Raw genomic sequence first — 14,063 nt, forward strand, 5'->3', positions numbered from 1 at the left:
CACCAACGCTTGTTATTTTGTTGTTGTTGTTCTTGCTAATAGCTATCTTAATGTGTGAAGTTTTACTGATGTATTTTTGCAAGCCATTTCAAATTCCTTTTGGATCTAGATGGAATAAAAATAATGTTTCAAAAATAATGCTCAATTTGCCTGCAGTCTTTTTGCTCTTCCCCTTCTTTTATTCAAACTACATCCAGCCTTCAAATCCAGCTTTTCCATGCACTCCTTCATTCTTCCTTGGTCTCCCTTTTCTCTGAGCTCTTGTGTTAATATAATTTTGTACTTTACTATGATTTTGGGACTACTTGCTAGTGTTTCATGTTAGTCTTGTTATCCCAGGTTGTGTATTTTTTAGTAGTAGGGACCATGGTTTCTACTTTTCTGAATCATCTAATGCAATGATATGGTATCAAGAAATGCTTCCTTTTTACAGTATAACTGTAACAATTCCTCAACATTTAGCTTACTAACTCTCAGAGCACTCAGCACATCCTACTTAGAATTGCAGGAACCCACTTTTGTCTGTCACAGCTGACGCTTGTTTTATGGATCCTGCAGGACTATTCACTCATTCAATTAACATTTCTTGAACTCCTACTATATGGTGTTCTTGACAAGGCACCCGCTTTCGCAACACCCTTTGAGATGAATCGTCAAGTTCAGGCGGGGTGAGGCCCAATTCTGCTGCTATTTGGGGAAGGGACAAGTAGGATAGGTTTTGGTGTGGGTCCTATACTTGGGGACCACTTCTTCAATAGGTAGGACATCTAGTCTCCAGCCAAAGACAAATCCTGGGTGAAAGGCAGATGCTGGGGTATAGTGTATATTCTGGGTACTAAGTAAGGCGATCAACTCGTCTTGGTTTGCCGGGGACTGTCCTCATTTTAAAAAGTCCAGCATCTTAAAAAACCCCGTTAGTTTCAGGCAAACCGTAATGACTGGTCACCCGAGCTCTATTCTGACTCCCACAACCCACGAGGTATGGAAGCATCATCCCTCACGGCCCCGAGTACATTTCCCCCTGAGAAGTACACTCTCACGTCTTCCCCTCGGGCGTCAAGACTACAATTCCCAGCATGCAGCGCAACCCCTTCCGCACTGTCCTCGGCCGTCCTGGCTCTTTCACGCCCGCGTCCCGGTAGGGCGCGGCGCCTGGGAGCCCGTGCGCGCTGACGTTGACGTGCTGACGCCGTATTCTTCGCGCTTCTTCTCGTCCTCTCGGATTGCCAGAGTCCGGCGGCAGGAGAAGGCGGCGAGTGGCAGTGTTTTGCAGCGGTTTAACAGCCGGAGGGAATCTGGAAAGGGGCCGCCACTCCTAGCTCTCTTTCCTCCGAGTTTGCGACTCCCCGGTCCGAGATGGACAAAGTGTGTGCTGTCTTTGGAGGCTCCCGGGGCATTGGCAGGGCAGTAGCCCAGTTAATGGCCCAGAAGGGCTACCGACTGGCCATCGTCGCCAGAAATCTAGACGTGGCCAGAGCCGCCGCCGGTGAACTCGGCGGTAGGTACCGAACTGGAATTGTCCAGTTGTGTGGCTGCTGTCTAAGCGCCGTAAGCCTCCCCGTTTGTAAAACGAGCGGGTGTGGCCTTCATGGCCCTGAGGTTTAGCATTTCAGCTTCCTGCGTGCAGGAGCACTCCGTCCCGAGTAGCCTGCAGCTGGTGCCGAGACCCCTCCTACCGCCCGTCTCTCGCAGCACGCCTCCTGCCACCCTGCTTGCAGCCGAGGGCTGAACTCTGGGGGTGTTCTGAGACTTGGCAGTCTTGTGAGGCCCCATTAATAAGCACCCAGCTCCCTGAGGCTAGTGCTAGCCATGAGGAGCTGCTTTGTTTTGGCGTCTGGAAGGAGAGAGCCACACAACAGTTAACTGTTTATGTAGGGTACGGGCCTCACCCGTGGCCTGCGATCCTGGGCGCTCGAGAGGCAGGGCTGGGTGCAAAGGCGTTCAGGCAGGAAAGGTAGGCGTGAAAGGCTCGCTTCAGTTTTCCCGAGGGCTCTTTTGGCGCGTGTTTTCGTAGAGAAACTTTTTAGTACCAGCCAGTTTTGATATAGACCTGGTTTGTTTTACTACAGCCATAAGCACTTAAGTTATTAAATTATTTTGGTGACTCTTTTTTATTCGTTGTGCCAAATTTTTCTTCTTATTGCAAACTCCAATTTTTTTTGTTTATTCATTATGGATTAGTAATTGTTTTGCATTAAGTCTCTTGATGGTAGGGAGAAATAGGAGGTGTTTGAAAGATACTAAGACACCGCTATTAAGTTGCTAGAATGGACAGTGCATCTCATTTACTATCAGGGAGGCACTGGGAGGAAGAGAGGCCTGCCGATGCATCTGGTGGCTGTAACCTTTAAAATAACAGTGATTGGGTCACCACCTTGATGTTTACATGAGTGTGGAGAATGTTAGACTCTCTAAAAGAAAAAAACGCAGAAGTTATAGACCAGGGAGAATTTCAGTGAATACCTCTTGCTGCTCATATTCATTGCCATTGTGTTACTGTTGCCCAAGGGAAAATTCACTACAATTAAAATAGATTATTTGGGCCATTTAATGGCAATTCCGGAGACACAGATTCAGGTAGAAACACAGAATGGGCTCTGAGGAAGGGAAGGAAGGCAAGGGTTTATAAAGGCAAAAAGAGGTAAATTACACCGGTTGTTTTGTAAAATTTGTGATTGGCGGTGCCAACAACTGTTACTTCTTGGCTCCTGATTGGTCGCTAAGGCCACCTCTAAGGCAAAAAGTTCTTATCTATGAGAGTAAGCCTATTTCTTGAAAGAAGGTCAAGATGATCACAGTGAAGTGCAGTTCAAAGGTTGCGTTCCATGCGGGTAGAGACATGGTGTGTGTGCATAAGCCCCATTTCCTTAATGGCCTCCCAGCTCCATTTTAGAAGCCTTGACATGTGTTCCTCCATTTTGTTACCACTGTCAACATTACTATGACAGAGGGGTGAAAAAACGGTGGTCTTTATGGGTTCACCCCAAGCCGTTAGTGTTTGCTGGACTAGATAAAAGCCGTTGGTTGAGATTTCCAAGGTTGTGGACCCAATAAGTCAGATGAAAGCCAAGAGTGAGATACAGAGGATGCTTTTGGGCCTTTCATTTCCTTGCATTATGTGTTCCATGAGCGGCTGGTTTTCATCCAGAAAGTGTGACTTCCCGGATGACTTACTGTTTCCAAAGGCTTGAGGGGGTAATTTTAACGGTAACGTATTAGGCAAGGTCAGCCAGAAAATAAGCAGTTGTTTAGTTTTATAAAAACTACATTTTAGACTGTTAAAATGGTGTAGTATTAAATAGAGAAGGCTTTCTTTGAAGTGTAATTTTTTTGGTATTTAACCCAAAAAAAGTGGCCATTTTAAAAAAGAGGTAACAGGGCCGGCCCCGTGGCTTAGTGGTTAAGTGTGCGCGCTCCATTGCTGGCGGCCCGGTTCGGATCCTGGGCACGCACCGACACACCGCTTCTCCGGCCATGCTGAGGCCGCATCCCACATACAGCAACTAGAAGGATGTGCAGCTATGACATACAACTATCTACTGGGGCTGTGGGGGGAAAAAAAGGAGGAGGATTGGCAATAGACGTTAACTCAGAGCCAGTCTTCCTCAGCAAAAAGAGGAGGATTTAGCATGGATGTTAGCTCAGGGCTGATCTTCCTTGCAAAAAAAAAAAAAAAAAAAGAGGTTAGTTGTTTTTAGTAAAAAGTTGGTTTTTTTCATGTTTTGTAGTTTTAGCCTTTTTTTTACAGCTTTTTGCTTTGTTTCATCTCTTCTAAGAGTCAGGCTTGAATAGTAGTCATTATAATACATGTGCCATAGTGAAAGAAAAGAAACTCTAGAGTTTATGCTCAGGTCCGGGAAACCAATTCAAAAACCTAACAGAATTAGACATAAATTTTAAAAACGGAACATAAAACCCAGAAGGCTCGAATTGAGTAGCATGGGGTCAGTGTCAAAGCTATAAATATTATTAGATAAATCTTAAAAAGCATTATGAACACAAAAAGGCCCTCCTTCCTACTTTTTGTTGATTAAAAAAAAGTTTTAAGATTTACATTCTCCAGCATTGCTTCATTTCTCCTTATACCCCACCCACCCCCATCCTGGTTTTGTTAGACTGACCTCCGTGAGAATAGGAACCCATGACATAATCAACTTTTATCTCTAGGTTCTAGATTAGCACAGGCCTTGCTCATAGTAGATGCTTAACGAATGTGTATGAAATAATTTTTCAATTCAAGTTACAGTTGACGTGTAATTCTACTCTAACTTCGTTGTGTAGGAGATCATTTGGCATTTAGTTGTGATGTTGCCAAAGAACATGAAGTTCAAAATACATTCGAAGAGATGGAGAAAAATTTAGGTCGAGTTAATTTCTTGGTAAATGCAGCAGGAATTAACAGGTTGGTCACAAATTTAAGTACATTTCTAATATGTCTTTTTTCCCCTAATGTCTTTGATTAGTGAGTTAATATATTAACTTGTTTTACTTCTAATTAGAAGAAAAACTGTATTTTAAAAGTTGGTCTGTCAATCCATACATTCTTTTCTTTTATATTGAGATATACAATAAGGGTACAATTTGATCAGTTTTAACATGATACCGTAATCAGCACCTGTATTGAGCTATAGAACTTTTCCAGCATTCCAGAAGGCCTTCTCAGTTTCTTCCCTATTAATACTTCCTTATAGGTAATCACTGTTCTGACTTCTGTCACCATATGTAAGTTTTGTCAGTTCATGAACTTAATGGAATCTGTGTGGGTATTCTTTTCTTTTTTAAGATGAATTTAGGACAGAATATTAAAATAATATATTAATTTTCTTGCTAAACAAGGCTCAGTGTGACAATTACTCAGTTCATTCAAGATATTTTGGCTACATTGCACTACTTTTAGCAGTTAGAATTATTTGCCACGCTACCTGAGAGGGGGTAGGAAACTGGCTTCCAAGTGGATCCTTTCTGGTTTATCAGTTATTTTAGTGCGTCTCAAGCCAAGTTTAAAATGGGACTCTCTGGGTATTCTAGCTCAAGTATGCAGCAGTTCTTATACTCTGCTTTCAGTAAAAATGTTCTATATTTCTTGATTTTTTTTTTGTTCTATCACTTTTTAATCTACATGGTGTGTTTTATTTGTTTTTTGTTTTTGGTAGGGATAGCCTTTTAGTAAGAACAAAAACTGATGATATGATATCTCAGCTTCATACTAACCTCTTGGGTTCCATGCTGACCTGTAAAGCTGCCATGAAAACTATGATTCAACAACAGAGGGGGTCTATTGTTAATGTAGGTGAGTCATCACCTTTGTGAATTTATAATTATCTCATAGTACCATATAAATGTTTAATCGACTAATTTGAAATCTATTCACATGTGAAACTTGGATGAAATGTGTCCTTTTGTTATCGGTGGATAAAGGATTTTATTAACTGATTAATGGGTCAAACAGGAATCACAAATTCACATCCTTCTAGTGATCAAGCAGGTGTTAAATGAGTGACACCACCAAGTATTAGAAAAATGACAGCACAAACTGTGTGATAAATGACAAGATGCCCAGCTTCAGTGCCCAAAGGCATTATGAAATGGCAGGGGCAGCCACTGCTTAGATCCAGCAGATTTTTGATATGCACAAACGTGGTCCCGGTTTTGCCAGCTATTTTGATTTTTTAAGAGGAATTGGACATTCTGATTTTTATATGAAACCTAATTTTTAAAATACAGGCAAGGAATGGAAAAATTTTAGATAGTAGGGGCTAAAAAATGATGTCTATGCAGTTCCATGGTCACTGATAAATTTAGTACAAAGGTTTAAGAGGAAGTTTTTTTTAAGGAATAACTGTCAGTTTTTTAGAATGGATATAAGGAACCCCTAGTCTTCAGTCCATCTGACCCATGGGGCAGATAAACCATGTAGTATGTGCCTGTAGACCTTAAAATGCAAAATGACTTGACGTTTTATTTCTATTTGGTAATTTGAAAACAGTGATATACCATCTGCTTTTTAATTTTGAGTGGTAATACCTTAAAAGGCCACAAAAAGGGAGTGCTGCTCTGTTAAAGTAAGTGACCCTATTCTTTTTAATATAGGAAAGGGCTTTCCAAGCCAGAATATATGGTCTTTCTCTTTTGAAAATGAGAAAAGGAAAGAATACTGTGCTAATAAGCATTAGAACATTTTTGACATTTACCCTTAAAAATGTAAGAGATCAGTTTCCTTATAAAAGATTAGTAAATGAGTTGACCTTTGTCTTCTGACACAGCCGGGTAATGATTTTGGGTTCTTGTAAGCTGGTATACTGGCATGGATATATCACCTGATAATGTGGGGTTATTTGTTTAACTCTGAAATATCCTCTTTTTCCATATATTTAAAAAACCCATGTCAGTCCTTTGCATACATGTAAATCTTTTAAAGTCTTTCTAGCAGTAAATAAAAATAGATAATTGAAAATAAATTGAGAATATTATTACAGAAAGGACTACTTTAAACTGCCATAAAGTTCATTGATATTTCAGAAGTTATCACTTTTTGACTGATAAACAATACTGTATGGTGTGAACCAAAACTTCCTGTTTGGCCTTTCTTCCATGCCTGTGTTTTTCTTTCTTTGGGTCTCTCCACATTTCTCTTTTTCCCAAATACCCCTTTGTCTGTCTATCTGTGTTTCCTCTGTCTCTTTTCTCTCCTTCCGTGCTTCACAGTTCCTTTCCTTTGTCATAACTGGCATGTATAATAATATATAATATAGATAAATATTTTAATATTAGATTTGATTATAATATAAAAAGTGTTTGGAATGTTTTCTTTTTCTAAAATAAAATTACTTTTTCAAAAATTTTGTGAGGTTCTTGATACGTTTTTATATCGTTGACTATAGGTCACTGGTGCAGAAAATTACTTCCCTACTTCTGTTTTGCAAGAATTTATTTGCATACAGTTGATATTTGAATTATAAATTATTCTTTCGTATTCGTATAAATGAGGGCACCCAAGAATCTTTAGTAGGCAATACAAGTTATATCGCTGAAGGTAACTAAAGTGCAATTTTACAAAAGTTGATAAGCTTTGAGGCTTTGCTAATTTAGATTGACAGTAGTTCACATTTAGTGGGCTTTGTCTTCAGACGAACTATTTTTTAAGATGGAAATGAATACTTCCTTATGTCTATGTTGTAAAATCATAAAATTAATTAGCCTTTATATGACTTTTTCTGTGTTTTTTTGTGTGTGTGTGAGGAAGATTAACCCTGAGCTAACATCTGTTGCCAATCCTCCTCTTTTTACTGAGGAAGATTGGAGCTGGGCTAACATCCATGCCCATCTTCCTCTACTTTATGTGGGATGCCACCACAGGATGGCTTGACAAGCGAGAGGTTGGTTGGTGCCTGGGATCCGAACCTTCAAACCCCGGGCTGCAGAAGCGGAGTGCCCAAACTTAACCGCTACGCCACCGGGCTGTCCCCCATGATTTCTTCTGGTTTTAACTTCTTCCTACTGGAAGCCTTTATAAATACTTCACAATTTTCATCATGTCTGAACCACTCAGAGATGAGAGGGGTTCCTTTCACTTAAGGGATGAAATCTCAAGCCCCTATCTGGCATTTGAGGTTTTACATAAGCTTCTTTCAGGTCCTATTTTCTGTATATATCTGGAGCAGACTCAGACTGTAAGTCTTACTACTGAAATGACAATGGTTAGAATTCCTAATTTTAGCAAAGGATAAGGCAAAATGATTTAAACCTTTTTTGTTTACTATAAATTATCTGAATATTCAAATAACCCCATTAATTGGTTTGAATTTGCTCTCTTTTTTTTTCTAGGAAGTATTACTGGTTTAAAAGGCAATACTGGCCAGTCTGTGTACAGTGCCAGTAAAGGAGGATTAGTTGGATTTTCACGTGCTCTTGCTAAAGAAGTAGCAAGAAAGAAAATTAGAGTGAATGTAGTTGCACCAGGTCAGTGAAAATTTCTTTTTAAACATAATTTATGTACATTTATGGCTTTATACAATAATAGCAAAGATTGTTCTTGTGTCTGTAAGTACATTAGCATGATCAGGTACTTCTCAGAGAGTATCAGAAGAGGAACATGGAATGTGCACTGTTACTAAACTTGATTAGCAAAATGCGACAGGGAGTGACTATGTCCCAACAGGACTTATGTGGCCACACCTGGCCGCACTGCCAGGCTGTGCACCACCCTTGAGGAGGCCAAGAGTAATGCCAGGCTGTTTTGTTTGCATAAACCACAATGCATTTTTTTGCTAAATGATTACTCCCAAACTAAGAACCACAATAATGTTCTTATTTAAAAATCAGTTATAATTTAAGAACTCTTAAGAGCTGAATGTAAGAATTTGAAGTAGGTGGGGTTGGGGTAGGGGGAGAATATTGGTAACATATCCAGCAGCTGAACAAGTCCAAATTGTATACCTTTGGAGAACTATTTTCAGTGTCCTTCTCTCTTGAGATGTTCCATTGATTTATTGCTCACTGGGATACAACTTTTGCTAATAAATTTCGACTTCGTCAGTTTGTCAAAGCAGAACTTGCCAAGTAATGCATCGAATACCTAAATATATTTCATACATCTATATTACAGAAACAATATATATTTAAAATATCTGAATAGCTCTGTAGTACAGTATGCTTTTAATAACAGTACAAACCAGAGGAAATAAACAAGGCTGCAAAGGTGATATTGTTTGCATGTTTCACAAAGGAATTGTGTACAATAACTGATATGCTAATTACTCCAGAGAGTCGGTATTCATATAGAAAAAGAATTACAGAGGTCATATAATGTTTGTTTTCAAAATAGACCAGATGCCTTTCAGTGGACTTCATTGTACCCCAGAGAGCTACCCAGGATCCATGTTAGAATTTCAACACAAAGAAAAATTTGAAGGAAAAAAAAGATACTTAAACTCAGGAGAAAGAAACATCTTTTTAAAAGTCACTCTATGAAGTAGTAAGATTTTGACAGTGATTTTTAGCTGTAGTTGCCTCTTTAAAGAACTAATGGGGGCTCTGAGGCTTGTTGTGTGATGGCACGGAAGGAGGAAAGTGGTAGTGCGTGGTAACAGAAGTGAGAACACATGTACTCTGGCACCAACAAGTTCTATTACATATGCAGGAGGCACTGCTTAGGGGAACTAAGGTTTCTAAAACCAGACATATTTTGGAGTGGCCAATGATGAAGATGGTTAGAGAAGTGGCTGTTGAATGAATTTTCATTAATGACTTTATAGTAGAAGTGACGGTGGGAAGCTTATGATAGAGTTGCCTTCCTGTAGGAAATCTATCAGGAACACTTGTGTTCTTGTTAAACGTATAGGAAAAACCAGGCCAACAGAGATGCAGTTCACCTGTAGGACAAAGTAAGTGTGATTTGGGCTAAGTACACAGAAATCGGACCATTCTCAAGAAGGCAAGAGGAACATTTTTGTGCACCTGTTCCTTTTATTGTGCTGTCTTTGGGCATTCCACATGACTTGAAAATACTGATGGATTAAAGGGGATGCAAAGCCAGTTAACTTGGTCTGTCAGTTATAGGTAATCAGGAAATATTAAAACGTAATGATTGGAATTATAGTTTAGGTTGCTAAAGGCTAAAGAAATTCTCTAATTCTTAGCTTATGCTAAGGCTTTTAAAATAAATTCAGATATACAACTTCTAGCTGGTTTGCTGGTTTTCAAATTAATTGCTCCAATTTTTAAACAAGTTCTATTCCATTTGGTTGCTATCTGCACTCATGAACACAAAGCATTCTACAAATCACTAACGTCCCTCTTTAAAATTTCCTCCTTCAACTTAAATTTCCACAGTCTGCTAAATAATCTTCAGGACACAGAGAAAGAGGGATGAAGTGTGAGTGCTGACATAATCCCTCAAGGCAGGCTACAAAACCAACCTCCACCTAGACCAAAATAAGAGCACAGAATTATGAGGGAAAACTTTTGCTCAAGCTCAACTCAAAAAGGTTAAGTTGCTAAAAACCCCCAGTTTGAGAAAGGAGCATTGTTTTAGATGCAGGTCTGTCTCCCTTTCTGATCTACAACATTACAAGGCCTCCCAGGAGTGACTGAAAACAGTGCAGCATATGGGCATCTATCAGAAGACTTGATGCTGTGTGGTATGCTTAGATCACAGGATAATAGGAGTGGTTGGATTATCTTTGAAATACATACATAAAAATATGTTAAGTTCTCCCAAACGTGAAATTCCAAATGTCTGTAACTGTACAGAAATGTTGAGTATGGAAATAATAATTACAAATGATTTTAAGATTAGTCAGAAACATCACCAAGTAGTATCCCAAAGTGTACAAACCCTAAGCACGTATAAAATTAGTACTAATCCACTTAGAAATACAAAATGAAATTATGGATGCTGCCTCAAATATCTGGGATTCCACAAATTTACAAGCAGGCTATATAACAAAGTAGACTCTAGTTTTAAGAAAACATTATGGTACAATATCTATTCCAAAAATAATCTCAAGTCCCAAAAATAATGTCAAAAATCATTTATCTGGGTATTACAACCAGATATTGGAAGCAGAACAGATATCTGTACAAATACTTGTACGGATGTGCAAATAACAAAATAAACAAAAAAATAATAGAGAAGACCTGTACAGGCTGGTATTTAATCTATCTTTTTTTCAAAAGAGTTTGGCAAATCCACTAATTCAGCAGCTTGGTAACAAGCTGGTGGTTCTCATGTGAGTTATGTGGCGATGTGAACAGGTCCAAAGCTGTTCAATGGAGGTGCAGAATGGAGAGCTTGGTTCTTTGTGATTCATCAGTTCAGCGGAACACAAGTAGTACAGACAAAAGTTTAACTTATCAAGGACGTGAGACCATCACAGTATTACAAAAGGCATAAACTTTCTTGGACCAAATGGATATTTAAAAAAATAAAAATGGGCTGGCCTGGGGGTGTGGTGGTTAAGTTCGCATGCTCCACTTCAGCAGCCTGGCTTCTTGGGTTCAGATCCTGGGTGCAGACCTACACCACTCATCAAAGCCGTGCTGTGGTGGCAACTCACATACAAAATAGAGGAAGTAGGGCACAGATGTTAGCTCAGGGCCAATATTCCTCAAGCAAAAATAGGAAGATTGACCACAGTTGTTAGCTCAGGGCCAATCTTCCTCACCAAAAAAAAAAAAAAAAACCCACACAAATGCAATTCTGTATGTATTTATGTAAATACATAGACACATTTGTCTGTGTGTTTGTCTAAAACTTCTTACTAAAATAACTTGATTATGATTTTTGATTTATAGGGAAGGAAGCCATTAATTAGCCTATTAATTGGTACTCACAGATTGACATCTGGGTAGATTAGTTCTAAAATGATTGCAAAAAGAATCAAGTGCTGAACTGGTGACTAGAGAAGAATTCCTTGTACCTTATATTTTATATAAAATCTTTATTTTTAAATTTTACACTAATTATGGAGTAACTTAAGATGGAAAGGATCTTAGAGATCACTTATTCCAGTCATTTTTACAGTTTAGAAGACTGAGACCTAGGAGACAGAGTAACTTGCTGAAGGTACATAGTTAGTTTATAGCAGAATGGTAAAGCTTTATCTTTTGATTTCCAGATAAGTTAAGCTTAAAAATGATGGCCCCTTAGATTTCCTTTGTATCATTACAAACTTTAGGCCTTTTTGTCCTTTTGCTAATATGGTCTGTCTAAACTATCTGGAGTCTTCCAATTTTATAACTTTTTACCTTTACATTATTTGCCTTTTGCCAAGTTACTGGTTGATAAAGTTACCTGGATTAGTTAAGAAGGTAATAAAAAGGTGCTAAATCTCAACTGTACATTATCACTCATTAGCTGGAGTGATAGAAATTTTGGTTATCTATTTACATGACTTTTGAATAAAATGAATGTTTTCCTATACCTCTGCCAGGTAGCTATGGAATCTTTGTCCTAGCTTACTGTAGGTATTTAAGGATTGATTCCCTATATAAGAAAAGACATTTTGTTTTGGTTCATTGGTTGGTTGTAAGAAAGAAAGGAGGCTAAAGTAGACCTTTGCCACCTTTCCATTTCAAGTCACTAATGGCTCCAGCTTAGACCCTAGAGCTGGTGTTTTATTTGGCACTGATGTTGAACCAGCAGGAATCAGGGAATTGTCCAAATGTCCTGATAACCCTTTTGCTCTATAATGTGCCTTCTTCCCAGTTCATTGTTCAGTCTCAGAGACTCGCTAAATTCAAGCATTCCAAATCCATGAACATTTGATAAATGACTATGGTTTAGATACATCCATTTTTTGGGGGAAAAAAAAAGAAAAGAAGATAATCCAAAAGCTGCACTGTCATCTTGGCACTGTTTTCTGCTTGTGCATGCTTTGTGCAACTTGATTGAATTTAGCGTCAACCTAGTTTAACCATATATAGAATAGATTATTTGTGGTTTGGGACTGCATATATTTACTTGCCTCTCTTTTAGGGATTGGAATAGTATGGGTAATGAAGAGTTAATTCCAGTTCTTGATGATTTAAAAGCTGGATGGTTTCAGTGTAATGCAGGTATTCCTAACTCATAATCACTCATTCAGCAGATTTCCTGGAGTGTCTCCTATATGCAAGGACTGTTCCAGGTTCCAAAATTACAAAAATGAATACAATATTTCTGCCACAAGGAGCTAAGTATAGTGGGAAAGACAGAGATATAAACAAATAATTACAATGCATGTGATGAATGTAAAGTAGAGGTACGTATGTGATGCTATGGAAACGCTGAAGGAGGAATGCTTAATTTTGTTAGTGAATTAGTTGTCAAGGCAACAGGCTCAATAGTGGGAATCCAGTTTGTATACTATGGGAGTTTTTATGAGTGTCATGGAGGTATGTTTGTATAACCTTTCTTAAAGATCTTACTTTCCAGTGCAATTTATACTACAGAAAAAAAACCTGTTGCTAAAATTGTGGCCATTTAGTAGGGAGACCTTTATTATTTTACATTGGCTATAGATATTTAGCACTTTCATAGTATGAATATGCTTCATTGGTTAGAAGCAAAGTACAAGTTGAAATAGTAGAATTAAATTAATTCTGTGGACTATTTATTAACTTTATTTTAGATAGTAATTTCAGATTCTTCGCCAGATCTTAGAGCTGGGCAAACATCAGAATTAACAATTATGTCTCTTGTTATGTCAGTTTTCCTGATCACCTTCAAATGGAGTTTCCAATTAAGGAAAACAGTTAAAAAGCAGACCAGTACAGGAAAAGTAAAGAATAAGGGAAATAATAAATTAGGCTATCATTTGCTGCCTAATATTATTGACTTTTTAAAGATCAATTTGTTGCTAAGTTTTGGTATTACTTTAAATATAGAATAAATTTCTCATCATGGATAAATCTTACTGATTGGAAAATACTGAATATGAGAAACAGAGTATTTGGTAAATCGAAAACTATAATGGGGACATTACTTTTAAAAATATATATTTTTTCAATAGATAATACAAACATATGGTACAAAATTCAAAAGTAAAGAAAGACCTAGAGTGAAAAGTGAGTCTTCTCTAGCCATCCAGTTTCTTTCCTCAAAAGCAACCACTGTTAACTGGTTTCTTCTGTATTTCATATACAAGCCAATAAAGTATATATATATATAATTTTTTTTAAGAAAACACAAATTGTATCATACTATTTGCAGTGTTCAATACTCTGCTTTATTCATAAAACAGTATATCTTGGAGTTGATTCCATATTATTCCATATAGAAATGCTTCACTTTTTAAAGTAACAGCTTTATGGAAGTATAATTCACATACTTTGCAGTTCACCCATTTGAAGTGTATAATTCCGTGGTTTTAGTATAGTCACAGAATTGTTCAATTATTACCACAGTACGTATTAGAACATTTTTGTCATCCCCAAGGAAACCTCATAGCCATTAGCATTCACTCCCCATTTCCCTCCAATCTTCCCAGCACTAGAACCACTAATCTACTTTCTGTCTCTATAGATTTCCCTATTCTGGACAGTTCATATAAATGGAATCATATAATATGTGGTCTTTTGTG

The 14,063-nt window shown here is 38.0% G+C and overlaps 1 protein-coding gene across 2 annotated transcripts in view; it reads left to right on the top strand.

The window, feature by feature from the left end:
* The first annotated feature begins 1,204 nt into the window (after nucleotides 1-1,204).
* CBR4 (carbonyl reductase 4) overlaps nucleotides 1,205-14,063 on the top strand; it is an 85,057-nt gene continuing 72,198 nt past the window's right edge. The window contains exons 1-4 of one of the 2 annotated variants that reach the window (XM_087437445.1): nucleotides 1,205-1,498; nucleotides 4,282-4,402; nucleotides 5,154-5,290; nucleotides 7,825-7,959. In XM_087437445.1, the coding sequence (XP_087293571.1) occupies nucleotides 1,357-1,498; nucleotides 4,282-4,402; nucleotides 5,154-5,290; nucleotides 7,825-7,959 (535 nt within the window). In that variant the 5' untranslated portion in view covers nucleotides 1,205-1,356. The remainder of the gene's footprint in view (nucleotides 1,499-4,281; nucleotides 4,403-5,153; nucleotides 5,291-7,824; nucleotides 7,960-14,063) is intronic. The other variant, XM_087437444.1, reaches the window with a different exon arrangement.

The sequence above is a fragment of the Ceratotherium simum genome, chromosome 12, assembly GCF_057802395.1.
Source record: "Ceratotherium simum simum isolate JZ-2026a chromosome 12, ASM5780239v1, whole genome shotgun sequence".
Classification (NCBI taxonomy): Eukaryota; Metazoa; Chordata; class Mammalia; order Perissodactyla; family Rhinocerotidae; genus Ceratotherium; species Ceratotherium simum.